At 53.8% G+C, this 21,823-nt stretch overlaps 8 protein-coding genes across 8 annotated transcripts; 3 read left to right on the plus strand and 5 right to left on the minus strand.

The window, feature by feature from the left end:
* The first annotated feature begins 94 nt into the window (after positions 1-94).
* On the plus strand, positions 95-1,700 carry BU25DRAFT_413484 (BSD-domain-containing protein). Its single transcript, XM_033707047.1, has 3 exons — positions 95-324; positions 379-1,114; positions 1,170-1,700. The coding sequence occupies exons 1-3, from the start codon at positions 133-135 to the stop codon at positions 1,550-1,552; spliced, it is 1,311 nt and encodes a 436-aa protein (XP_033558779.1). The 5' UTR covers positions 95-132; the 3' UTR covers positions 1,553-1,700.
* A 21-nt stretch (positions 1,701-1,721) lies between these two features.
* On the minus strand, positions 1,722-4,249 carry BU25DRAFT_450643 (Ran-binding-domain-containing protein). The gene is made up of 3 exons (XM_033709707.1): positions 4,076-4,249; positions 3,834-3,989; positions 1,722-3,787 (listed from the first exon to the last, which is right to left on the minus strand). The coding sequence occupies exons 1-3, from the start codon at positions 4,094-4,096 to the stop codon at positions 1,829-1,831; spliced, it is 2,136 nt and encodes a 711-aa protein (XP_033558780.1). The 5' UTR covers positions 4,097-4,249; the 3' UTR covers positions 1,722-1,828.
* Positions 4,250-4,339: 90 nt separating this feature from the next.
* BU25DRAFT_413487 (uncharacterized protein) lies at positions 4,340-6,922 on the plus strand. Its single transcript, XM_033707048.1, has 2 exons — positions 4,340-6,621; positions 6,674-6,922. The coding sequence occupies exons 1-2, from the start codon at positions 4,532-4,534 to the stop codon at positions 6,741-6,743; spliced, it is 2,160 nt and encodes a 719-aa protein (XP_033558781.1). The 5' UTR covers positions 4,340-4,531; the 3' UTR covers positions 6,744-6,922.
* A 340-nt stretch (positions 6,923-7,262) lies between these two features.
* BU25DRAFT_493563 (uncharacterized protein) lies at positions 7,263-8,683 on the minus strand. The gene is made up of 2 exons (XM_033711722.1): positions 8,299-8,683; positions 7,263-8,096 (listed from the first exon to the last, which is right to left on the minus strand). Exons 1-2 carry the CDS (start codon positions 8,573-8,575, stop codon positions 7,306-7,308), a joined length of 1,068 nt encoding a protein of 355 aa, XP_033558782.1. The 5' UTR covers positions 8,576-8,683; the 3' UTR covers positions 7,263-7,305.
* Positions 8,684-8,824: 141 nt separating this feature from the next.
* Positions 8,825-11,891, plus strand: BU25DRAFT_441962 (glycoside hydrolase family 18 protein; the record flags this gene model as incomplete). Its single annotated transcript, XM_033709266.1, has 6 exons — positions 8,825-9,043; positions 9,111-9,625; positions 9,678-9,841; positions 9,889-10,078; positions 10,627-10,942; positions 10,993-11,891. The coding sequence occupies exons 1-6, from the start codon at positions 9,007-9,009 to the stop codon at positions 11,889-11,891; spliced, it is 2,121 nt and encodes a 706-aa protein (XP_033558783.1). The 5' UTR covers positions 8,825-9,006.
* Positions 11,892-11,950: 59 nt separating this feature from the next.
* BU25DRAFT_155932 (uncharacterized protein) lies at positions 11,951-12,536 on the minus strand. The gene is made up of 2 exons (XM_033700671.1): positions 12,270-12,536; positions 11,951-12,193 (listed from the first exon to the last, which is right to left on the minus strand). Exons 1-2 carry the CDS (start codon positions 12,491-12,493, stop codon positions 12,031-12,033), a joined length of 387 nt encoding a protein of 128 aa, XP_033558784.1. The 5' UTR covers positions 12,494-12,536; the 3' UTR covers positions 11,951-12,030.
* A 174-nt stretch (positions 12,537-12,710) lies between these two features.
* BU25DRAFT_493566 (uncharacterized protein) lies at positions 12,711-17,630 on the minus strand. The gene is made up of 4 exons (XM_033711723.1): positions 17,151-17,630; positions 14,655-17,087; positions 13,579-14,608; positions 12,711-13,522 (listed from the first exon to the last, which is right to left on the minus strand). Exons 1-4 carry the CDS (start codon positions 17,419-17,421, stop codon positions 12,766-12,768), a joined length of 4,491 nt encoding a protein of 1,496 aa, XP_033558785.1. The 5' UTR covers positions 17,422-17,630; the 3' UTR covers positions 12,711-12,765.
* A 653-nt stretch (positions 17,631-18,283) lies between these two features.
* Positions 18,284-20,654, minus strand: BU25DRAFT_155976 (carbon catabolite repression protein cred). Its single transcript, XM_033700673.1, has 4 exons — positions 20,435-20,654; positions 20,226-20,369; positions 19,836-20,166; positions 18,284-19,785 (listed from the first exon to the last, which is right to left on the minus strand). Exons 1-4 carry the CDS (start codon positions 20,494-20,496, stop codon positions 18,535-18,537), a joined length of 1,788 nt encoding a protein of 595 aa, XP_033558786.1. The 5' UTR covers positions 20,497-20,654; the 3' UTR covers positions 18,284-18,534.
* Between the last annotated feature and the right edge of the window lie 1,169 nt (positions 20,655-21,823).

Raw genomic sequence — 21,823 nt, forward strand, 5'->3', positions numbered from 1 at the left:
CTGGCCGACCTCATGCGCTAAACCGCTGGTTGCGGAGCTGCATGCAGGGTCCAAGTCAAATGCGCGCGGGACCTCACCAGACATTGTTAGCTCTCGCACCACCACTGACAGTACCTGCCAAGCTCCCACAGCATGGATTCTGCGTATGATCACATTCAGGAGGAGAGCTACTCCCAGGATCAGTCTAAGAAGCAGACGGGCGAAAGCAGCTCCAATGCGCAGCCCAGCAACTTCAACACCGAGGTCCAGGAGGCATACAAGGCTATATCGAGCAGTCCGTGGGCGGCAAAACTAGGGGGGTTCTGGCAGACTGCGAAGAAGCAGGTGGGTTTTCGTCCGTTTCTTTGTTGTCGTGCCTCCCTAACGCTGCGGTGACAGGGCGAACAGTACTACGACACGGCGAGCAAGCAATACGCGTCCACCAGCAAAGAAGCAACCGTCGGCGTCTCGACCCTCATCAGCCATGCACGCAACCTCTCTGTCCAGGCCAACGATGCGACTACCTCCACAGCAAAAGACGCGCCGACCGAGCAAGACGCAAGCAAGGAGGACATGACCCCTCATCCCGACCGCCCCGAGTCGCTTACCGCCGACATTGTTAAAGAAGCTGAGGGGATCCTCTCACTCTTCCGCTCCAACGCCTCCAAGCGCCTCAAAGAGCTACAGAAGGCCGAAGACGCCGCCGACGAAGCGCTGCTCAAGTTCGGCTCCAACATCCGCAACTTCCTGAGCGAAGCCGTCAGCATCGCGCCCCCAGCGTCCGGATCGCAGGCCGAGAAGGACGGCGCCGTACTCTTCGAATCAAAGGACAGCAGCGGGAAGAAGGTGGTGCACGCGACACGCTTCGACGCACAGCTCCACGTCATTCACTCGTCTCTCGACTCGTTCCTGAAAGACCCCGCGAGCCCGCAGTGGGAGGCGTGGAAGAAGAGCTTCGACGCGGAGAAGAAGACGGATGCCATCGCAAAGGACTTGGAGAAACACGAGGAGCTGAGGACTGCCATGGAGAAGGTTGTCCCCGAGAAAGTAGACTATGCGACGTTCTGGTGCAGATACTACTTCCTGCGCCACGTTATCGAGAGCGAGGAGCAGCGCAGGAGGGAGATGCTGAAGGGTACGTTTTCCCAAGTCCATCAGTCCATAAGCAGCCTATTGACGTGTTATTACAGCATCCGCACCCGCCGACGAAGAAGAAGTAGACTGGTCCTCCGGCTCCGAGTCCGAGTCCGACGATGACGTCGCCGCAAAATCCACAGCCAAACCCACCACCACCGCCGCCAAGCCTTCCGAGCCAAGTCCCAAATCCACATCCACCTCCGACCTCACAAAGAGCCAAACAACCATCAAGCCCGAAACTGAGTCAGACACTCTGAAGCCCGCACAACCGCGCCGCTCGAATGACGAGAAGAGCGTAGCGGACAGTGATGCGAGTTATGATCTGGTTAGTGGAGCGACAAGTCGGGCGCCGAGTCGGGCGCCGGGGAGTCCAAAGGGGAAGGCGAGTGATACGAAGGTGGTTGAGGAGGAGAGCGAGGATGATGACTGGGAGTAGCCTCAATGAAGCTTGTTTGTATTGGCGCAAGGGCGTTTGGGGAGAGGTAGCGATCGTCATGTGCCAACGATCAGGAATCATGACTCTGGATATGGATACACGCATAAGCACATCAATTGGAGAATTTCATTGCGGGTCTTGGGCTTGGGCGCTCGCTCGCTATGCTATGCTGCGCTGATGGAGAAGTGAAAACAGGAGCCACACGAGCGCCGGAAATGCCAAGTCATCGTACCGTGTACCGACTCCCTTCGAGACGCGAATCATACATCTTCCCCTTCAGCTACTCGGCGGTGTTTGCGGCTGCGGCGGAGGAAATCTGGGCTGTCTGAACCTGGAACTCTTCTCCTGCCCCGTCTGTGTCGTTGCTCTCCTCAGTAACGGACTCGGACTGCTCATCGACGCGTGGCTCGGACGACTCAGTGATGAGACATCGACTGTCGACTTACTCCTCCCTGTCGACGGCGGGTTTGGCGTCCCAGACTGCGAGTACGGCGTACTCATCCCTGAACGGCTGCCTGTCGGATACCCAACGTAGTCATACTGTACCTCTCCTCCCCTCCCCTCCTCATACTCTTCGCGATCTTGACTCAACCCCTCTCTCTCCTCATGCCTAGCCCGCGCCTGATACTCCTCTCCCCGCCGCTTAATCGGACTCTCATCATACGGATCAAACCCCACTCTCTGCCTCGCCTCCCTCCTCGCTCTTCTCCTCAACTCAGAGTCCCCGCCCGAACCCACCGTACTGCTCTCCGAGAGGAAGAATGTGAGGAACTCGTCTGGGATCGCGAGGTGTGAGGATTGCTGGAATTGCTGCAAAGCGGTCAGGCGGATGAGCATTTCCAGCATTGAGAGGGAGGTTTTTATTGGGGGGAGGGTGGTCGGTGGGGTGCTGGTTGCGTGGGTGGGTATGGCGGATTTTTCGGGGGAGGGAACGAGCTGCCCGGACTGGGACGGCGGGGTCGAGGGATGCAGGTTGAGGTTCGAGAGGCTTGATAGGAGACCTGGTGATTCTGAGCGAGACCGGCTGGCAGCCGTGTCTGCGGCTGAGGGTGTTGAGATGTCTAGTGCTGGTTCTCCGGTGTCGTCAAAGTCCGAGTCCGAATCAAGTTCTTCCTGGTAGACTTCGAAGGCCATCCATTCCAAGTCGAGCGTTGGAGGTAGGCGCCAGGGGTAGGTTGCAGACTCTGCTTGCACTGCTTCTTCTTCCGCGAGGTCTGCCGTAGATTCGCGACGGAACTGGGCGTCTAGTTCGGATTGCTCGTCGTCTCCTTCGCCTACTGTGTGCGAGTCATCGGACTCATATCCAGTGTCTGTGGGCTCATGTTCCATCATTCGGCGCGGAGGCGGCGCGTTGACGTCGCGCTTCAACAAGAGTATTGGGTTGTTAGCCTCACCGTCGCCGCCGATGTTCAAGATCTTGCCTGTGTCGGCGTAGAAGATCTTCGAGATCTCGTGAATGGGTATGATCTCCCGTACACCAGCTTGATCAACTCCATCATACGGACCAGGTTGAGGCTCGTCATCCTCGAACGTGTGCACGCGACCATCATCCAAGTCTTCGACTATCAGGAGTTGGTACGCAAACTCCTGTAGCGCACTCTCCGATGGAATGTGACGATGGTTGCCTTCATCAGCCTTGCTGGCTTTTGTGCTGAATGGAACTGGGTAGTCGTAGACATTCTCTAGCGGAACCCTCAGCAACGTCACTCTAGCTTTGTGCATGACTTCCTTCCATGTCGTCTCGCGTTGGCGAAGCAGCTCATCGTGAGTCGGAACAGCATAGCCCGAAAACAGCATGTACATCGAGAGGGTAAACGTCGGACCAATCTGCTGAGCCCTGGGTTTCGACATGCAATAGTGCGAATCTCCAGCGGTGAGGAAGGTGCTGGCCTGCAGCAGCCGGGATGGAGAAACAGTCGGCGGTAGATTGGTAGACAAACTGACGCCCGATGTTGTGATAGCAAGATTGATCAGCGGCACTGCGTCTTCGATTCGGGCTAAAAGTTGCTTCATCTCAGCGATAATCATCCTCAACTCCATGTCATTCTGGGCTCGTGACTTTGCTCTTGAGCTGCCTCTCCTAGAAAGCTGCTCCTCAACAACCGCCTTCTCTACACGGCTGCCGAGCGATTGAATGTCCCACCGCAAAGATTTGGTCAATGTGACTGCTGATTCAAGTGTAGTGTTTCCACGTGCTGAGATGAGCTCGATCATGTCTATTGCCGGCGAGATAATCTGCTTTATGTTAGACAATGTACCATCCAGTCAGTAGAAGACTGACCTTGATCTTCGAGTCCAGCCGTGATTGCAGTGCTGCAAGCTCTTGCTTTTCTTGGCCATCGACCGTTTTCATTAGTCGGCCGCATTGTTTGATCGCATATGTACTTGTGATAGCTATGCCACTGCGAATAGCATAGCTCATAGCCTGCTGGGTGACCTGATAGGGCGTCAGGCAAGATTCTCGATTCGTAAAAACGGGCCATATGACAGCTCGTGACCGTACACAGAGTCAGAAGGCCTCACCTTTGCTAGCAACACCTCCATATTGGGTATCGAGGTTGACTTGCTCCTGCGCAAAGCTGGTAAACGCTCAAGGGGAAAAGACGACCGACGTCATTGTACAAGAATGACGCGGCTGAGAGAAACAGAACAGAAAACAAGCCAGGTCGAAAGGAGCGTGGGTGACGTTGGAGCATGGTTGCGCGGTGAGTCTCGTTGACTGTTTACTAGGGGATCCTTGGCCAATGGGCGTCAGGCAGCGAAGTTTGGTGGGTGAGATGCCCCGCCACCATCGAATGGGCAGCAGCGGCCCGCACAATTCTACTTTTCCGCTACCGACGACGCCCCAGCGGTCTTGCACATAAAGGACCCAAGTCATTCATTAGGGCCTGCAACTACTGTGCGACCGCATCCCGGACTTCTCGAATTCACCGTCACCCCGAATTCGCCTAACGACCGCACAGCGACCCCGCACACATCATGGCTGAGAACTGGGAAGAAGAGGAGGAGAGGCTCGCGCAGCAGACGGGCGGCATGAACCTCAATAACCAGCCTCAGGCTTTCGTGCCCGGCGCGGCATCCTTCACACCCGGCGCGTCGTCGTTCGTCCCCGGACAGGCCTACAACCAGTACCAGCAGCAGGGTTACGGGCAATACCAGCAGTACGGAGGATACAACCAGCAGTACGGTGGCCAGTACGGTGGCTACCAGCAGCAGCAGCAGCAGCAGCAGGGCGGTTATCCCAACTACGGCCAAGGGCAGCAGGGTGGCTACCCTAACTACGGACAGCAGGGCGGATATGGACAGCAGTACGGAGGATACCAGCAGCAAAACTACCAGCAGCCACAGCAGCAGCAGCAGCAGGCGCCTGTAAAGATTGCAAAGCGTGGCGAGGTTGACCAGGCTGCTGAGCCCAAGAAGGACGCTGCGCCCAAGGCCAAGGTTTTGTCTATCGGTGGCGATGCGCCAAAGTCCAAGGTCCTCTCCATCGGCGCAGATGCCGTCGCACCAAAGACCGAGAAGGTTGGCGGTACCAAGGTCCTTTCTCTTGGAGCTGCAGCGCCAGCTGAGAAGTCGGTAAAGGAGACACAAGACAAGACCATGCCCGAGGCTGGAGCCAAGGTTGCTGCCAAGCAGGCCATCGAAAAGACCGGCGAGCCCACCACGGCTACACCTGCAAGCTCCGGCCACACATCACCAACACCAGCATCTGGACGCAACAGCCCTACACCCACAGCAAAGGACAAGATCATCCAGAAGGCCGCCGATGTCGAGAAGGAGGTCGAGGAGGTTGTTGACGAGGCCACACTCGCTGAGATCTACGGAAAAGAGCACGTTAACATCATTTTCTTGGGTCACGTCGATGCTGGAAAGTCCACACTTGGTGGCAGTATCCTCATCTCCACAGGCATGGTCGACGAGCGAACACTCGACAAGTACAAGCGCGAAGCCAAGGACGCCGGCCGTGAAACCTGGTACATCTCGTGGGCGCTCGACTTGAACAAGGAGGAACGTCAGCAGGGTAAGACCATCGAGGTCGGCCGTGGGTTCTTCGAAACAGAGAAGCGCCGATACTCCATCCTGGACGCACCCGGCCATAAGACTTACGTCCCCAACATGATCGGTGGAGCATCTCAAGCAGATGTCGGTCTCCTCGTTATCTCGGCGCGTAAGGGAGAGTACGAGACAGGTTTCGAGAAGGGTGGTCAGACACGAGAGCACGCCATGTTGGCCAAGACACAGGGTGTCAACAAGCTGATCGTCGTCGTCAACAAGATGGATGACCCCACGGTGGAGTGGTCTGAGGACCGCTTCAAGGAGTGCACCAGCAAGGTCGTTCTTTTCCTCAAGGGTCTTGGCTACAACCCCAAGACCGACATTTACATGATGCCCGTCAGTGCGCAGACATTCACTGGCATCAAGGACCGTGTGCCCAAGGAGAAGGCCCCCTGGTACGACGGCCCATCTCTCCTCGAGTACCTGGACAACATGCAGGCTTTGGAGCGCAAGATCAACGCTCCTTTCATGATGCCCATCGCTGCCAAGTACAAGGACATGGGTACCATGATCGAAGGCAAGATCGAGTCCGGAATCATCAAGAAGGAGCAAAAGTACCTTATGATGCCCAACAAGGATCTGATCCACATCTCTGCTCTATACGGAGAGCAGGAAGACGAAATTCCCGGTGCCACATGCGGTGACCAAGTCCGCATCCGTATCCGTGGTGTTGAGGAGGAAGACATCCTGCCCGGTTACGTTCTCTGCTCGCCGAAGCGACCCGTCAACTGTGTCTCTACATTCGAGGCCCAGATCGTCCTGCTCGACATCAAGTCCATTTTCACAGCTGGTTTCAACTGCGTGCTGCACGTCCACGCTGCACAAGAGGAAGTCACCATCTCGGCGCTGCTGCACAAGCTCGAAAAGGGCACCGGTCGCAAGAGCAAGAAGGCACCCGGTTTCGCCACAAAGGGTATGAGCATCATCGCTCGAGTGGAGGTTACAGGCACAGCTGGATCTATTTGCGTTGAGCGCTTTGAGGACTACCCCCAGCTTGGTCGTTTTACACTGAGGTACGTTGTAATCCACCACCACTCGAGTGCGCCGCATCTGACAAACATACAGAGACCAAGGTCAGACGATTGCCATTGGCAAGATCACCAAGCTCATTACCGCCGAGAACGCTACTGCTTAAGCTTCTGTAGCGCACGCGACTGTATCTTGACGAGTTACGAGTGGTTGGGAGGCAATCTAGAGGATGCATGTGCTAAGGAAGGAATATGCCATAGACCAAAAGTGAAACCGCATACACTGAATACTCCACACACCGTTCTTCCGTATTCGATCTTTGTATGATGATGATATTGTGTTAGGCGTACCGCTATTCCCGCGGTTATAGGCATCTGAGACAAACCTTTTAGTGCTGCAATTTACAACCTTCATTCCACTTGCCGTTTCCGGAAGGAGCTCCGCGCCTGAAACATTGTTGGCGAACATGGTAACATCGTCAAAAAGGATGCCGTAGAACATCGCCCACATCACAGTTGTTGAACACCAATCCCACACCTCCCTTCTCACGCCGGACACTATGACGTCACTGTGATTTGACGCGCTTCAACTGGGCCCATATGCTTTGCGAAGAAGGTCTGACAAGGGTTCCAGCGGGCTTCACTGAACCAGTTCCTCTCGCGCAAGATCAAGATGTGATGTACACCGAGCTTATTGATTCCTCATCATTGACCGACAATCCTCATCATTCAATCCCACATCTGCCTAACATTCAGATTCACCCTCTTCCCTCCCATCCAGCCCCTCCACGCCTCGAATTCCCCCTTCCCCTCTCGAGATCCATTCCCATCCCCACCATCCAGCCCCGCCGGCCAATCCGCCAAATGCTCCGGACACGTCCCCCTCACAATCTGCGGCACACCGTGCCACGCAAACCTGCTCGGTCCGGACATGTACACCGCACTCCCACTCCGCAGCCGCAGCGTGACAATCTTCTCTCCCCGCTCCCCTTCTTCCTCCGATGCAGAAGGCGAGGGAGATGTTCCAATGACAAACACAGCATCGCACCCCAAACTCACACTCACCAGTCCCGTCCCACTCATCTCAGCAACATCACGGTGCACACTCAGCGTATCTCCCGGCGAGTAGAGATTGACGATCGCCGCTTCTGCTTTCGTGGATTTCCATATTGACTCGAGAAGGTCCCTGATGTCGGACGGGAAGGGAGGCGGTGGGGTCGATGGATAGCGTTTCGAGGTCCAATCGTATTGTCCGCCGAGCGTTGTCCAGCGCATCTTCTTGTTGAGGAGTTGGGGTACGGTGAGGGGCTTGTGGATTGCGGGGTCGAGGGGGTGCGCGATGGGGGTGCTGCTGGTTGGGGGGCGGGTGAAGAAGGAGGGGTTGGAGGGTTGGTAGGAGAGATTGTAGTGTGTGTGGATGTTTGTGAGGTGCGCTGGGTTGGAGAGGTCGCGGTGGAGGAGGCGGGATAGTAGGATGGATTGGATTTCGGGAGGGAGGAGGTTTGGAACGACGTGGAGGCCTGCTTACCGTCAGGACCGAAAGAAAGAGGGATAGAATAACTTGAAGGGCAAGTGACAGAGGGAGCGTGATCGAATTCAGACATCGACACAGGACGATGCAATGAGACTTGAGAGGAAAACGAAAGTGACAAGTGCAGTAAACGCTTATCTCATACAACACTGGCAAAGTTACGTATCAAACAGATCGGAACAGTCTCCTACCTGGCAAGTTTGCATGTTCATACACCGGTATCCTTGAAGGCAAGGCGGCGTATGTCTGTCCATCTTGACCGCTAAATGCCCGAAAAGCAGCGGTCAAGTCGTCGCCGCTCCACTCTTCGACTATGCGAACTTTGTCCTTGGCTGACGTATGCAAGCTCTTGGGCAGGTCTACAATGTCGGGATCCTGGTCCAGATCCTGCAGCTTCATCCTCTGGTACTTCTTGTAGACATCCTTGATGCTGTCTGGAGGCCGTTGATGAGGATCGAGGCATTCCATCTTTTGGCCAAGTTGAATGCACCCGTCAGCTTGTATGCCTTGTATGCACTGTATGCACGACTTCAGACTTTGGTTCGTTGCTAGGTGCTAATATTTTGGTTTGTCGTGATGTAAAATGGCCAAGGGTGGTACGCGAAAGTGTCAGGGTTTGATTGAGCGCGCGTTTGTGGCTTGTGGCGCTTTCCTGTAGGGGGTTTAGTGTCTGTTTACACCCTTTTCCTCCTATGCATAACATCTGAACATTGTCCCCGCCTTGTCTACATCCACGCACAACTTACTAACCCGCAGGCACGCCCGCTCTTACCTGGACCTCTACGCGGACTCGTTCTGTCGCCTGCTCCGGCATCACACGCATTGACATTCGACATTTGTTTTCCGCGAAACAAGCGCGACCGCCTACCGTCCGAAAGCCTCTGCGGGTTACCGTTGCTATGGAGAACTACCAGAAGCTGGAGAAGGTGGGAGAGGGTAAGACGCATCCCGCAGCCGTAGTCATGACTGCGGCTTTACGTTTTCAAGTGCTTACGTAAAGTAGGAACTTACGGAGTTGTCTACAAGGCCCGCGACCTCACAACAAAGGACCAGCGCATCGTCGCGCTCAAGAAGATCCGCCTCGAAGCCGAAGATGAGGGCGTTCCTTCGACCGCCATCCGCGAAATCTCGCTGCTCAAGGAGATGAACGACCCCAACATTGTCCGCCTGCTCAACATTGTGCACGCCGACGGCCACAAGCTCTACCTGGTCTTCGAGTTCCTCGACCTTGATCTGAAGAAGTACATGGAGGCGCTGCCAGTCAGCGAGGGTGGACGCGGTAAGGCCCTGCCAGAGGGCTCTGGGTTGGCGGGCCAGAAGCTGAGCATGGACACAAACATGGTCAAGAAGTTCATGATGCAGCTGTGCGAGGGTGTGCGCTACTGCCACGCCCACCGCGTTCTGCACCGTGATCTGAAGCCACAGAACTTGTTGATCGACAAGGACTGCAATCTCAAGTTGGCAGATTTCGGTCTCGCCCGCGCTTTCGGTGTGCCGCTGAGGACATATACCCACGAGGTGAGGTTATCACAGGGACCTGAGCGGGATCTTCAGCTGACTTGGTGTGCAGGTCGTGACACTCTGGTACCGTGCGCCAGAGATTCTACTTGGCGGGCGACAGTACTCGACTGGCGTTGACATGTGGTCTGTTGGCTGCATCTTCGCTGAGATGTGCACGCGCAAGCCTTTGTTCCCTGGTGACTCTGAGATTGACGAGATCTTCAAGATCTTCCGGTATGTGGCGCCTTCCAACACTACAGACGCGTTCTGACATTTCATAGTATTCTCGGTACACCCAGCGAGCAGGACTGGCCCGGCGTTACATCCTTCCCCGACTTCAAGCCTTCGTTCCCCAAGTGGAACCGCACCGATATCGCGTCCATTGTCACCAACCTTGACGACATTGGCCTTGATCTGCTAGACGCACTTCTGGTCTATGATCCTGCTGGCCGCATCTCAGCGAAGCAGTGTGTCATCCACCCCTACTTCACAGGGACAAACGGCTACAGCAACGGCTACCACTGAGGTAGCTGACATCCCTGGAGGATGCTACGACTGTTACGGAATTTGATGGAAGTATACTTGGCGTTGGCCGGAGGCAGACTAATCGGCCTCTGTGAGTACCTCCTCGTGCACCAGTGTGTAGATACGGTGTGTCTTGAATACGAAGGATAGTGCTGCAGAGGAGACAGTGTTGGCGTTTGGGTCGTTACATCTTACTAAACTGCATCATTCAAGCTGCAGATCACGAACAACATTGCAACAACAAATCGTTCTGGAGCTTATGTGACTGGTCCAGAACATTGACTTGACCCAGAACTGATGTGCTTCCCAGACCACCGATCGTGACACTTTCTGGTGTTGCACGAGCAATGACGTATGGACCCCACTTCAGCCCTACGCTGAGGGGCAGGGGACGCAGCACAGGAACGGCCCCGCGGGTCTGCGAACACGCCGTCGTGGAGGACCTCCATCTCTTCATCGGATGCGGTCGAACGATGACTTCATCTTCTCCAAAGCTTCTCCTGCCGTCGACAGGCCCACGTTTGATCGTTTATCATCAGACAATACATGATCCGCAGGGCAATTGCAATTCGCTGCTCCCATTGCTTACCAACAACACTGGCGTCACGCATGTGATCGTCGCTGCGATACACCTGAACGATGGGCCAGGCAACATAACACTGAATGACCACCGTCCAGACGACAAGCGATTTGATCAGCTGTGGGGTGAAGTGAGCTGGCTACAGGGTAGCGGTGTGAAGGTGCTGGGCATGCTGGGCGGCGCAGCAAAGGGAACATTCGAACGACTCGGTGGAGACGATGAGAGCGTGCGTATCCTCAAGCTCGACTTGCGCCCAGGCCTAATCTTGAGCAGTTCGAAGCACACTACATCCCCCTTCACGCCATAATCACAATCTACAAGCTCGACGGCCTCGACCTCGACATTGAAGAACAAATCCCCCTCTCCACAGCAACACGCCTCATCTCCCGTCTACGCGCAGACTTTGGCCCCCAATTCCTCATCACTCTCGCACCCGTCGCTACAGCACTCATCCCCGACCCAAACATCCCACCGCATCTGCGCCCTCCACGACCCATGCTAGCCAGCGGTCCAAGCCCAAATCCACTCCACCCTACATTACCACATCTCAGTGGCTTCTCATACCCGGAACTAGAGTGTAGCGTGTATGGAAGAGAAATAGCGTGGTACAACACGCAATTCTACTGCGGCTGGGGCGACGCCGGAACAACAGCGTGGTACGACGCCATCATCGCCGCAGGCTGGAAGCCGGAAAAGGTTGTGCTCGGCGTGGTCACGAATCCCAGGAACGGCGCGGGCCACGTCCCAGTCAAGAAGCTGCGAGACGTGTGCGCGTTGCTGCGAGAGAAGTACAAGGACGTCGGCACCGGGTTTGGTGGAGTCATGGGCTGGGAGTACTTCAACTGCGGCGACCACGAAGAAGACCTCGTACATGTCAGTGAACTTGAGCTTAACAATGAGACCGTGCAGGCGGGATGGGTGGCGGCGCTGGGGAGGGTATTGAGGACCGAGGAGCCGAGTCATCCGCAGACGAGTAGGCCGCCGTTGGGGGTTACGGCTGAGCAGATTAGGCAGATGGTGACGAGACTGCCGCAGGTGAGGGCGAGTTGGCCAGAGGAAGAGGTGCAGAAGTTGGTTGTGCTGGGGTTTGCGAGGCCGGAGGCGCTTGCGGCGTTGAATGCGACGGATGGGAATGTGGAGATGGCTGCTGGGTTTTTGTTTGAGCAATATCCGCAGTAATGATGGGCGAACATTCTATGCTGCTATATTGGCTCAATGCATGATGAGCGTTTCAAAACATTATTTGCGATTGATCCACTGATAGAAGTTTTAGTGCCTGCCGCCATCCTCAACCCACTCTTTTCCCAGTCAGGTCTATTCAACCACTGACGAAAGCAAGCAACTTCCCGTCATCGTTGACTTCGTTCTCCACCAACTTTCCCGTCGCCTTCACTTCCCCATCCACACGCTGGTACCGCACCAATTGCGGAACAGCTTTGACATCCCACTTCTTCCTGTACACATTCTCCATGTCTTTCCACCTACCACACCCAGTCAGTCACATCTGTTCACTTGAAGCCTCTCTCTCTCGCTCTTCTACGCGAAAGAAATACGTACTCGGGTTTCTGCCCAACATGCACGTACGCCACTTCCGGTGCATCTGCGCCGGAGAACATCTTCTGCACACGCGGCAGCGCAGCTCGGACGTCAGGACACCATGATTGGTGTGTTGTGGGGTCTATAGAGGAGATGAAGCAGATGAAGAGTTTGGCTGCTGGGTCGGTGGGAAGTTGCAGATCCTGTGCGGAGGGAGGCAGTGAGAAGTGGTCTTGAATCGGCATTGTTATATCGAGTGTGTCGAAACTCCAGACAAAATCGTGATTGGATGGGTTGTAAAGGTAGGTATCGACGACTTTATGGCGCCATCTACGCCGGTTCCTGCGCAAGCGACAATTGTGGGGCTACAGGTTTGATGCGCACGTGGCGATTTGGACTCGCCTTCCTATTCTAATTTTATCGTCACTTGGGACATCGACATAGGCACAAGGCTCGAAGACGCGCATTGTGTGCTTCGATTGTTGTGGGTCGCCTGTTCGACGGTTCTCGATACTAATCACCCTGCAGGATTCTCCGTCTGTTCATCCTTCCCTTCCGCTTCAGGCCCATTGAGCCATTCTACTTTCCCATCAACAACCTCAACACCCCACCTCACAGTACCTCTCTTATCTCTGAACCATCCCAATCTCGTCTTCATCCCAGCTTTCTCCATTCCCTCTACACCAAGTTCGTTCACCGAACGAACCAGCTCGTCGCTCCCCGCAATCATCGCTAGAACGTCGGCCAGACACTCTACGTGGCGCAGCATAGACGTGCTTGGATAGTCCATCTGAAGCGTTGCAACCAGTGTGACCAGAATGGTCATGAGCAGGAACAGAATGGTCAGCGAGAGCCATGTCGCCACCTTGTTCATGCTTAAGATCTCGATGCGCTCCGTAATAGTCCCGTTAAACTTTTCCGTTTGTTTGTAGTAACCCCAAAGTTCTTCGTATGCAGCCCTAGAGACAGAACTTGCGTCGCCATAAGTCCAATTGGCCGTAGTGACAAAGTGCTTGAAGAAAGTCTGGAAGGTCGTCTCCGAATATTGCTGTAGAAGGGTGGTGTTCAAGAGCGCAGTCGGATCTTTGTTCGCAAGCACGAAATTGGCATAGGACATGTAGTCCATGTTGGTACCCTTATCAGTGTCGCGTAAGGCGAAGCGTTCGGCAGCGAGGTTCTCAATGGTGTGGTTCAGAACCATCATGCTTGATCGCATCTGAGGTTCCACAATGTGTGAAGCGGTCAAGAGCTGGGACAAAAAGAAGGTACCGTAGCTTTGTAGCGTTAGTCTCATTCTTGTTCGCTGATGAAGAGAAACTCATGTGCTTACCTGACGTTTCCGCGGGAAGAGTTCGACCCTGGGTTACTATATACTACGTCATACGCGTAGTCCCAGGCACCAACAGCTGGCTGTGGAGCCTCGAGAAGCTCGTAGTTGAGGATCTGGCTTGTATCACGCGCAAACGTGATATTGGCATTCGCCTGTTCGATGATGGGATTGCATCTCATGATTGATATCTGCGGTTCTTCAACGAAATAGAGAACCGTCTCGTTGGCGGTGCCGATGGTGTTGCTGATGAAGTTCGGTTCGCTTCCAGGCACGATCATTGATGCTGCTGGACCAACGATCCATTTGATCGCAAAGTCTTTGGTCCATCCACTGGGTACCTTAAGGTCAGAAGGTTCATCTAAATCAGCCGGAATGGATGGCTGCTCGTCGTACACCGTGTTGTTGCTGGACCAGTAAGCGACGATTGACTGCTTTCCTTGATCGGTGCCGTTGGTGCAACATGCCATCCTTCGCGGCGCGCTGAAGACTGGCACAGCGAAGTCTTTGTTCGGTAAGATCGTCATGGGAAGCACATGGCCAGTGACGGACTTGTCGAATCTGTTTGGGTAAACGGCTTGTACCCTGTCTAACCATCCTGAACCTGACACAGTGACTGGTTCACATTCCAGTCGACTTCGGAGTGCCGAGGTGGTAAGTGAGACATTGAAGGAAGACGTGATATACGCAGCATCGTTCCGAGCCTCACTTTGGTCTGCAGTCACCACATATAGCATGCTTGGATCGTCCCGGTTCGTCACATTTACAGGGGTGAACACCCACTCGTTTCTGGTCCATGGAAGTGCAGTGGTACTCAGGGTGATGTCGTCCAACGCGTTATATAACCAGTCTGTATCGGAGGTTCCTAGCAAGCTATCGGTTAGATAGAAGGGGCGTTTGCTTAGCCCAATCCCGAAATTGAAAGGCTTTTGCCTTGTTATCAACGAGCGAGTTGTCATAATATCCATGTCCTGTGTGGCTTGCGTATGTATGACGGTGTGTTGTTCGAAAACTGCTGCCATGGCGATAACGACTACTTGGTTAGCTTAAGGGTAGACATCACAGCTTCGGCAACTCACATATCTGCGATAAGGTCGTCCCAATTGTGATCAAACAGAGAATCCAGTGCTTGGATCTGGCGGACTTAACAGCTGCCCAGATCCAGTACGAAGACTCATATGTGATCGAGATACCACGTGAAGGTTCGGAGGGTTCTCTCGATATTGCCAGATATGGTTGAAGTGTACGCATTGACTTGTCGATGCTGTCCCAGCAAAGCCCAACTGTAACAGCAACCAAGGTGGCAATGATCGAGTGTGGTGAAAAGCTAACATGGAAAAGGCTCAGGTTGACTTGCTGGACGAAGGCTGTCTGGAACAAGGTTTCCTCGTCGGCGAACTTGCGTAGGACCAACATTGCTGTTGCAATGGCAACGAAGCCAAACAATAGGACGAAAAGCCATGTCTTGTGAAGCATTGCCGGTCTCCACTCGGGCCTCGAAGATCCTTTCGACCTGCGCTTGTGCAACCAGGACGGTCCTTTGGCACTGGCAGTGATGGTTCTTCGTAAACGATCTTCAGCTCCCAGGTCCTGCTCCCTGATTGGACCACCTTGCAAGCTATATACTTGATGTCCTATCTTCATCTGGATGTCTGTGCGGTCGTGGTCCATCCAAGTCCTTAGGTCAGCAGCGAGTGGCGACGCAAGATTCGTTAGCGGTATAACTCCTGCAAGGGCAGCAGGGTCCGAATTAAGGTTAAGAGGCCTGCGTTGGTTTGAAGCGTACCAAAGCATGGCCAAGGAGTAACACGCCGCTAGGAATAACAGGACCGCAAGTGCAATAGCAACTCCTGGGATTACCACGATTCGACTCTCCGACTTTAGAGATTCACCAGCAACATCGTCGACGGCTGGTACGTCTGCTTCCAATACAGAAGACGAAATTAGCTCCCCAAAGAAGCGAGCCCTCAGTCTGCTTGCCTCAGACGACAGCGTACTGTTTGATAGCAGGTTTGCCATCTTGAGGGAGAAGGTCTTCGCGAGGAGCATCGACACACCCTCGAACCCTTCAACGTCCGAATCTCCAGCCGGGGCGGGAAAGTATCTGAGCCAGGCTGTACCGAAAGCGAGGTCATTCAGACGACCGAAATCTAGTAACCCATTTGGTACAGGTTTTCCATGACGTTCGAACTCCTTGTCATCAAAGAAGACTCGTGGAGAGGCACCTCCAATAACCGCAGTTACTGGTATGTCAGCTGCGGTGTACTTTGGAGTACAAAGTTCCGCTCGTGCCGTAAAATTTGCCCAATACTCTTCCTGCCAGGAAAGCGGTTTGCCTACAATCCGCTCGGGGAACCATGGCGGTGATACGAATAGCAAATCTCTGCTCTGACATTGATCCGAGAATCCGTATATGAATGTTCGCCTCCATTGGTCGAGCACAGCACCACCACTTGAGTCAATAGGTGGATCTTGTCCATGCTCTTTGACCAGACTCTGCCATGAAACGTAGGACGAGGACAAGTTTGTCCACATCATTCCACCTTGCAGCGCCAAGATGTCAGTGAAGTAGCCGTCGATGGGATTCGATATTACATAGCCATCAGAGTTTTCTACCGATGGAGCAATGGGAGTTTGAAGCTGAATCTCGCAGCCATCCTCTGATCGAAGCTTGAGACCTCTGGATTGCATGGAGCAGGTTCCATTGCACCCAGTACTGCCGGCGGATGAGAAAGTAATGTTGATATCAGTTTTATCCGTCAAAGTCATCGAAGTACAAGTCGACTCCAGCCTCAATACTTTTGTCTTAGCTTGCCACATGCCATCTTGGAGAACCGAGGGGGTGGTACCTGTGCTTGGTGTAGTGAATGGGAGCACAACGTGCGAGTCCGATACCCATAGGGACGTAGAGGCGTTATAGAGAAAACCACTTATAGTTCGAGTGTATGTGTCGCGTCTTGGTAGAAGCACAATCGACCCGTTTTGCTGGGGCATGTATTTTTGGAGTTGGGTATTCGTGCGGAGCATTACTTCTCTCGTGACGAAGACCGAGGAAGAGAAAGTAGAGATGACGAGAACGCTGATCCCAGCGGCGAGAGATGAAAGACTCAAGAGCCAGCTTCTGTGTCCGCCACTTCGTTTCAGAGACAGTCCGTGGAATACACTTTTCCACCATACCTTGGGTATGTAGAACAGAGTATGGTCTGCTGTAATAGGCTTAGGGCTGGCTAGACGTGCAAATGCTTCCGTTCGTTTCACATCTTCGGCTATCATAGTGATAGCCAATGTAAACAGGACTGCAATAATAGTCGGCACGTATCGTCTAGCGATGTACACACCGACAGAGCCATCGTCCGTCCTGAGACCATAGTGGTGCGTGGAGTAGGCAGATAACGCCGCTAGAACGATGGCGAGAACCAGTGCTGAGATAGCCAAAAGAGCTAGGTAGGAGCGCCTGAGCGTATAGGGTAGCCAGGAGGCAGGCGTGTGGCTCTTGCTCTCATCCAAGTTGACTACCGACTGGTAAGCTGGGACTGATCATGGTTTACGAGGTTTCTAGTTCGAACGGGACTTACAGTGGCCGGGCTCTTCTGAATTTACAGCTCTTAGTGCCTTGCTCACAGAAAGCCGGCTCGACGTAGATGAAATAGACTGATGGTGCGACGCGAAAACATCTGCTTTGAGAAGACCTTGTTCCTCAGCATTGCGCGGCGATACTGCATCGTCTGTTTCTTGTGTCATCTCTCTAGATTCCTCGACTAGTCCAGAGATATCGTCGTTGGGTATTGGCATCCATGAAGTCTGGATACTCGAGTGCTGTAATGGGTCCGTAGATGAGTGCGACATGTCTCCGGCCTTTACAACGTTGTTGCAGTATTGGCGGAGTCGTATAGATCATATCGGAGCTGGCTGTGGCGTGAAGGCTGACAATCAACGTCGACGCAGGTACTCAGCCCCGAGGAAGGTAGAACTTTGAAGACATCTCAAGTCAGCGCTATCAGGCTGGGCTGTGAGACGAACCGACAGGGGTGACAATGTCCTTCCAAGCGTAGGGCATACGTGTCTTAATAAGGCCGGTATTTCATAGGTTGAGGTCTGTGTTTGGACGCTGCCATTGATGGGTAACCTTGCCCGGGGGGCATTGCGGCTCTCCATTCGCGTAGGTTATGACTGGCTTGCAGTAGGCGTGTCAGCCTTCTTGTGCGTATAGGGCGCCTGACCGCAGCAGCGCTGACCAATGGGCGTGTACAGGGCTGGGACCAAGTTCTTCGAGCATCATGTGGGTGTGTGAATGGGAACTGTCACCGTGAGAATGTGAAAATTACGGGGAATCCGTCTTGTTACTCATAAGATTCTCGTTCCTTTGCAGACGTCATGGTTGTTCAGAACAGAAGGCAGCGACAATGATCTCAGGGCCACTCCACGGTAAAGTATCACGTATGCGAAATGCGCTGTAGACTTCGTAAATGGTATACTTCCACGTGGTACTGAGCTTTCTCTGTTAGAATTCTCAAGTTCAAGTTACACCTTGCGTCGCATTCTGAGTTTCGACGTTCCAGTTCTGAGGTTCAGTGATGCCGCAGGCTCACGGCTCAATCTTTTCCCATCTAACGAAGCAACGGAAACCTTAAGAAACAGTGTAGCGACACCACAAGCTCTCGAGAATGTGCCAAACTTTGTCAGATCGTTGCTAACATCATTATTAATAGAGTCCACACAATCATGCTACAACAAGCTTAGCTTTGAAGTGCAAAGAGAAGAGTATGCCATTCTCCCACTCCAATCTCCAACCCCAACGCCAAGATCTAAGGATATCTCGTCCCAACCCATTTCAAATCATCCATCTATCAAGGCCAAGCACTTCAGCCTAAGCCTCTGCTCTATCTCTACGGTATTCAAGATGCCAATCAATCCAAAACGCCATATCTATGCAGAATATCGTGCCCACACAGTTTCTCACTAGCGCCGCGTCAATTCGTCGCTATGTCTCGGACTCTCTCTCCTGCTATTGATCTGTGTATTCCTGAATGTCTCTTCGTTTAATGTTTCGAGGCTGCGTGCAGGACTGGACGTTGTGCCCCTACTGGCGCGACTTCTGACTGGGCTGCCAGGTCTTGATGTTGCAACATCGTAGCTCGGAAGTGCAACTTCCATTGGTGTATACGCAGCAGGTGTGCGCACAGCGGTGTTATAACTGGGCGTACGCGCAAGCGCGGACATATCGTATTCGTAGTCGTTGATAGGGATATCGAAGTACGATGGCTCGACGCCGTTCTGTGGTGTGCGGTGGTGTGGTGTGCTTTGACCGGAGGAGTGGTTCGAGGACTGTTGGCCGGAGCCAGAGTGGTCGCCGTTCGAGTCCTGGCGCGAGGGGTGAAAACGAGAGTGGCGGTCGTTGTGGGACATGTTGAGGTTTGCGAGACGGTGCTGAAGAGCGATTGTGGAAACACCAGGCCCATCTTGCTGGTGCGCAACTGCGTCTAATGACAGATCTTCTGCAGAACCTCGTCTACTTTGTGCGAAGAAGGGTGTGTTGGCACCGCTGTTCATTGTGCTGCGCCAGCCGCCGGGTGTCATAAAACCGGAAGGATCGATGTCGTTGTAGAGCTCATCAAGCTGGTGGAGTCCGTATGTCGGTGGCGCGTTCTGATTGGCCTCGTCTGCAATCGCCTGCTGTGTCAGGATGTTGCTGTCCACGACTACACTCTGATCCTCGTTCGGCGGAAGGTTGGGCGAAATGAACAGATGGACGTGGTTCTTGACCAGAAGCTGACTGGTGTGGCCCTCCGGGTTCTTGAGGTTGACATATAACCTCAGTTTGTGCGACAAGCGGATGTTCTCTGTATCCACAGACTGCCTGCAATACTTCAGAGACTTGGGCAAATCCAATGACATCGAGAAACGGTGGGACTCGTCGAATAGCGCGTCTGCATCGTCGACTTCGGCGGGAACGAGGTGCGCGGAGTTGGAAGGCATATCTGCCTCTTTCACGGCGACTTGGATATCTGTCTGATGACTTATCCTTCTGCCAGCGTAATCTGCGAACAGCTGCCGTGACTCGACCAACTCCATCTTAATGGTCGTGATCTCGACGCCCTTTCTCAGCGGTATTAATACAAAGTCGGCGGTAATTTGTGTGCCGACGATGTAGTTCTTCTGAGGGACTGTGATTTTGTAGGCTACTTTGTTCGCCCAGATATCCTCGTTGATCTGTGTTTTCTGGTCAGTCGAGCCCCTCTTTACAGTTCTGCGCAACGCACCTGCTCCATAGGCATGGATTCGAGCATGTCGCGACCCAGTGTGCGAATCACGCGAATATGCGACGAGGCAGAGAGCTGCTTGCTCATGTACCCTCTATCCACGGTAGCCTTCAGATTGTACACAACCCAATTTGTCGGTAGCCCCTCCACGCTCTGGTCGAGGCTACTCGGCATCTTGAACTTGAAGTCCCACTCATGGTATCCCGCGTTGATCTTGTGCGCTTTCGTGCTCTTGTCTGAACTAGAGACGGGGAAGAGTGTGAGATTATCGACGAGGAAGTTGGTCTTTTGCGTGATCGGCTGCGGGCTCACGGTGTTGGTCAAGTGCCATCTATCGCGGGGTATCAGTCTACGTTCTGCGGTCACTCTAGGGTATAAGGGCTGCCATACGAGACTTTGCGCGTCGCCGTCAGCGTTATGCGAACGCTGCGCACTGAGAGTGACTCAGGGTTGTTCAGAACCAGCTTGCCCTTGAGCTCTGCATCGTGCGAGTCTGAGGGCTCGCCGTAGAACACCACGAATGGTGATTCTGGTCTATACGAAGGTTAATGGCCATTCCCCTCCTACTCTCTGCGCAGAGTGATCGCAATTGCACGTACTTGATCTCCAGCACGGGCGTATGATTTCTCCCGCCAAACACTCCGACGCCGGGGCGAGGCATGATGTAACGAGCGACAAGACCAGGAAAATCACCGGGAGTCCAAAATCATAATACTCGCCCTTTCAGGACTGAGTGCTAGGAGAATATTAATAGAGAACAGTGATCTCTACAGAGTAAGGTATATGGCGCAACGAGGGTGGGCTGTCGTAAGGTTGACTGGTATGGTACTTTCAAGTTCGGTGGTTGTAGTAGTGTGGTGGCTTAGCGTTTGCGTCTTGCGTAGGAGCTGGGTGGATTTTCTAAACAACACCAACACTTCGTGATGGCGATCGATCCGACTTTTGCAAGCCAGCCGCGTGTAAGCTGCCTCGTTCTACATGTACAGCAAGCAGCGTGGGATGCTCGCCGCCGCCGCCGCGGGCAAGGGCGGCCTGCATGGGCCCCTTCACCACCCTTGCACGTCCTCACTCAGCGCACAGCGATCCACTGCGCAGGGTAGACTACCAGAGTGGGTACGGTTGCTCGCATCATTGTCTTCGCTAGCGCAGTCTGCAACCTGCACTCTGCGCGTCTTGCTTGTCTTGGGATCTTGAATTTTTCTGGCGCGCCGGATCCACCGAAAAGAAGGTGGACCGATAGCCTCCCGCGAACGGCGTGATACCTGACACATGCCTGCTGCGGCGCTGCTGAGTGAGATAGGGAAGCCAGCGCGGCCAGCTTGAGACGGCTCGCCTTGATGCGGTTCGCCGAGCTGTTGCTTAGACTTGGAAGAAGTTTGATGGTGATGACAGCTGAGGCGTGCTATGCATCGAGGTACTCAGCACATCAACATTGCCTGTGCAGAGGGCATTTTGCTAGACCACTCAACACCTGAGCAGTTTCATGATGCTCCGGTAAGCATGGATCTACCCGGGCTACTATCTAGAACAGAACTTTGCGAATCAAGGAAATTGGCTTCAGCCTCCATTGTGCATGTTCATCAGCCACACACGCATCGATATTCGTATCGTTATCAAGTATCAGCACAGTAAGGCTCCCGAGTGATGTTCCAGATCACACCATCTATCTCTGATACAAGATACGGTGAGCACCTCCCTTGAGATGGCAGTCCTTTGTTTGATGTGGTGAAACATGCACTTTCGCAATCTGCATCTCATTCCGCCTTTGCACGCTCACGATGGACGACCAACGTCTCTATGCCCGCGGCACGGAAAATCTCTACACTTGTTCGGGTAAGGAGCTGCACTGATCGACGTGCGACACGCTGGTATCAGTCCAGCCTCACATCACACACGGCAGCGGAAAGCCGCAGTGGATACCTTTTCCACTGCGGTGCCCAGGAGGATGCCGCAATCAGATAATCGGACTTCTCGCCGAGGAGCAAGCT

This window comes from Macroventuria anomochaeta (assembly GCF_010093625.1).
Source record: "Macroventuria anomochaeta strain CBS 525.71 unplaced genomic scaffold BU25scaffold_30, whole genome shotgun sequence".
NCBI lineage: Eukaryota > Fungi > Ascomycota > Dothideomycetes > Pleosporales > Didymellaceae > Macroventuria > Macroventuria anomochaeta.

Bases quoted from the DNA above. Each gene is read 5' to 3' on its own strand.
- BU25DRAFT_413484 (XM_033707047.1), top strand. From the start codon at position 133: ATGGATTCTGCGTATGATCACATTCAGGAGGAGAGCTACTCCCAGGAT. The intron at 325-378 runs GTGGGTTTTCGT...CTGCGGTGACAG, and splicing joins GGCAGACTGCGAAGAAGCAG to GGCGAACAGTACTACGACAC. The intron at 1,115-1,169 runs GTACGTTTTCCC...GTGTTATTACAG, and splicing joins CAGGAGGGAGATGCTGAAGG to CATCCGCACCCGCCGACGAA.
- BU25DRAFT_450643 (XM_033709707.1), bottom strand. From the start codon at position 4,096: ATGGAGGTGTTGCTAGCAAAG. The intron at 3,990-4,075 runs GTGAGGCCTTCT...ACGCCCTATCAG, and splicing joins TGGAGGTGTTGCTAGCAAAG to GTCACCCAGCAGGCTATGAG. The intron at 3,788-3,833 runs GTCAGTCTTCTA...AACATAAAGCAG, and splicing joins GGCTGGACTCGAAGATCAAG to ATTATCTCGCCGGCAATAGA.
- BU25DRAFT_413487 (XM_033707048.1), top strand. From the start codon at position 4,532: ATGGCTGAGAACTGGGAAGAAGAGGAGGAGAGGCTCGCGCAGCAGACG. The intron at 6,622-6,673 runs GTACGTTGTAAT...ACAAACATACAG, and splicing joins CTTGGTCGTTTTACACTGAG to AGACCAAGGTCAGACGATTG.
- BU25DRAFT_493563 (XM_033711722.1), bottom strand. From the start codon at position 8,575: ATGGAATGCCTCGATCCTCATCAACGGCCTCCAGACAGCATCAAGGAT. The intron at 8,097-8,298 runs GTAGGAGACTGT...GACGGTAAGCAG, and splicing joins TGAACATGCAAACTTGCCAG to GCCTCCACGTCGTTCCAAAC.
- BU25DRAFT_155932 (XM_033700671.1), bottom strand. From the start codon at position 12,493: ATGCCGATTCAAGACCACTTCTCACTGCCTCCCTCCGCACAGGATCTG. The intron at 12,194-12,269 runs GTACGTATTTCT...TGGGTGTGGTAG, and splicing joins CATGTTGGGCAGAAACCCGA to GTGGAAAGACATGGAGAATG.
- BU25DRAFT_493566 (XM_033711723.1), bottom strand. From the start codon at position 17,421: ATGTCGCACTCATCTACGGACCCATTACAGCACTCGAGTATCCAGACT. The intron at 14,609-14,654 runs GTGAGTTGCCGA...CTAACCAAGTAG, and splicing joins GACGACCTTATCGCAGATAT to TCGTTATCGCCATGGCAGCA. The intron at 13,523-13,578 runs GTAAGCACATGA...AACGCTACAAAG, and splicing joins TCTTCCCGCGGAAACGTCAG to CTACGGTACCTTCTTTTTGT.
- BU25DRAFT_155976 (XM_033700673.1), bottom strand. From the start codon at position 20,496: ATGCCTCGCCCCGGCGTCGGAGTGTTTGGCGGGAGAAATCATACGCCC. The intron at 20,370-20,434 runs GTACGTGCAATT...ACCTTCGTATAG, and splicing joins ACGCCCGTGCTGGAGATCAA to ACCAGAATCACCATTCGTGG. The intron at 19,786-19,835 runs GTGCGTTGCGCA...CAGAAAACACAG, and splicing joins AATCCATGCCTATGGAGCAG to ATCAACGAGGATATCTGGGC.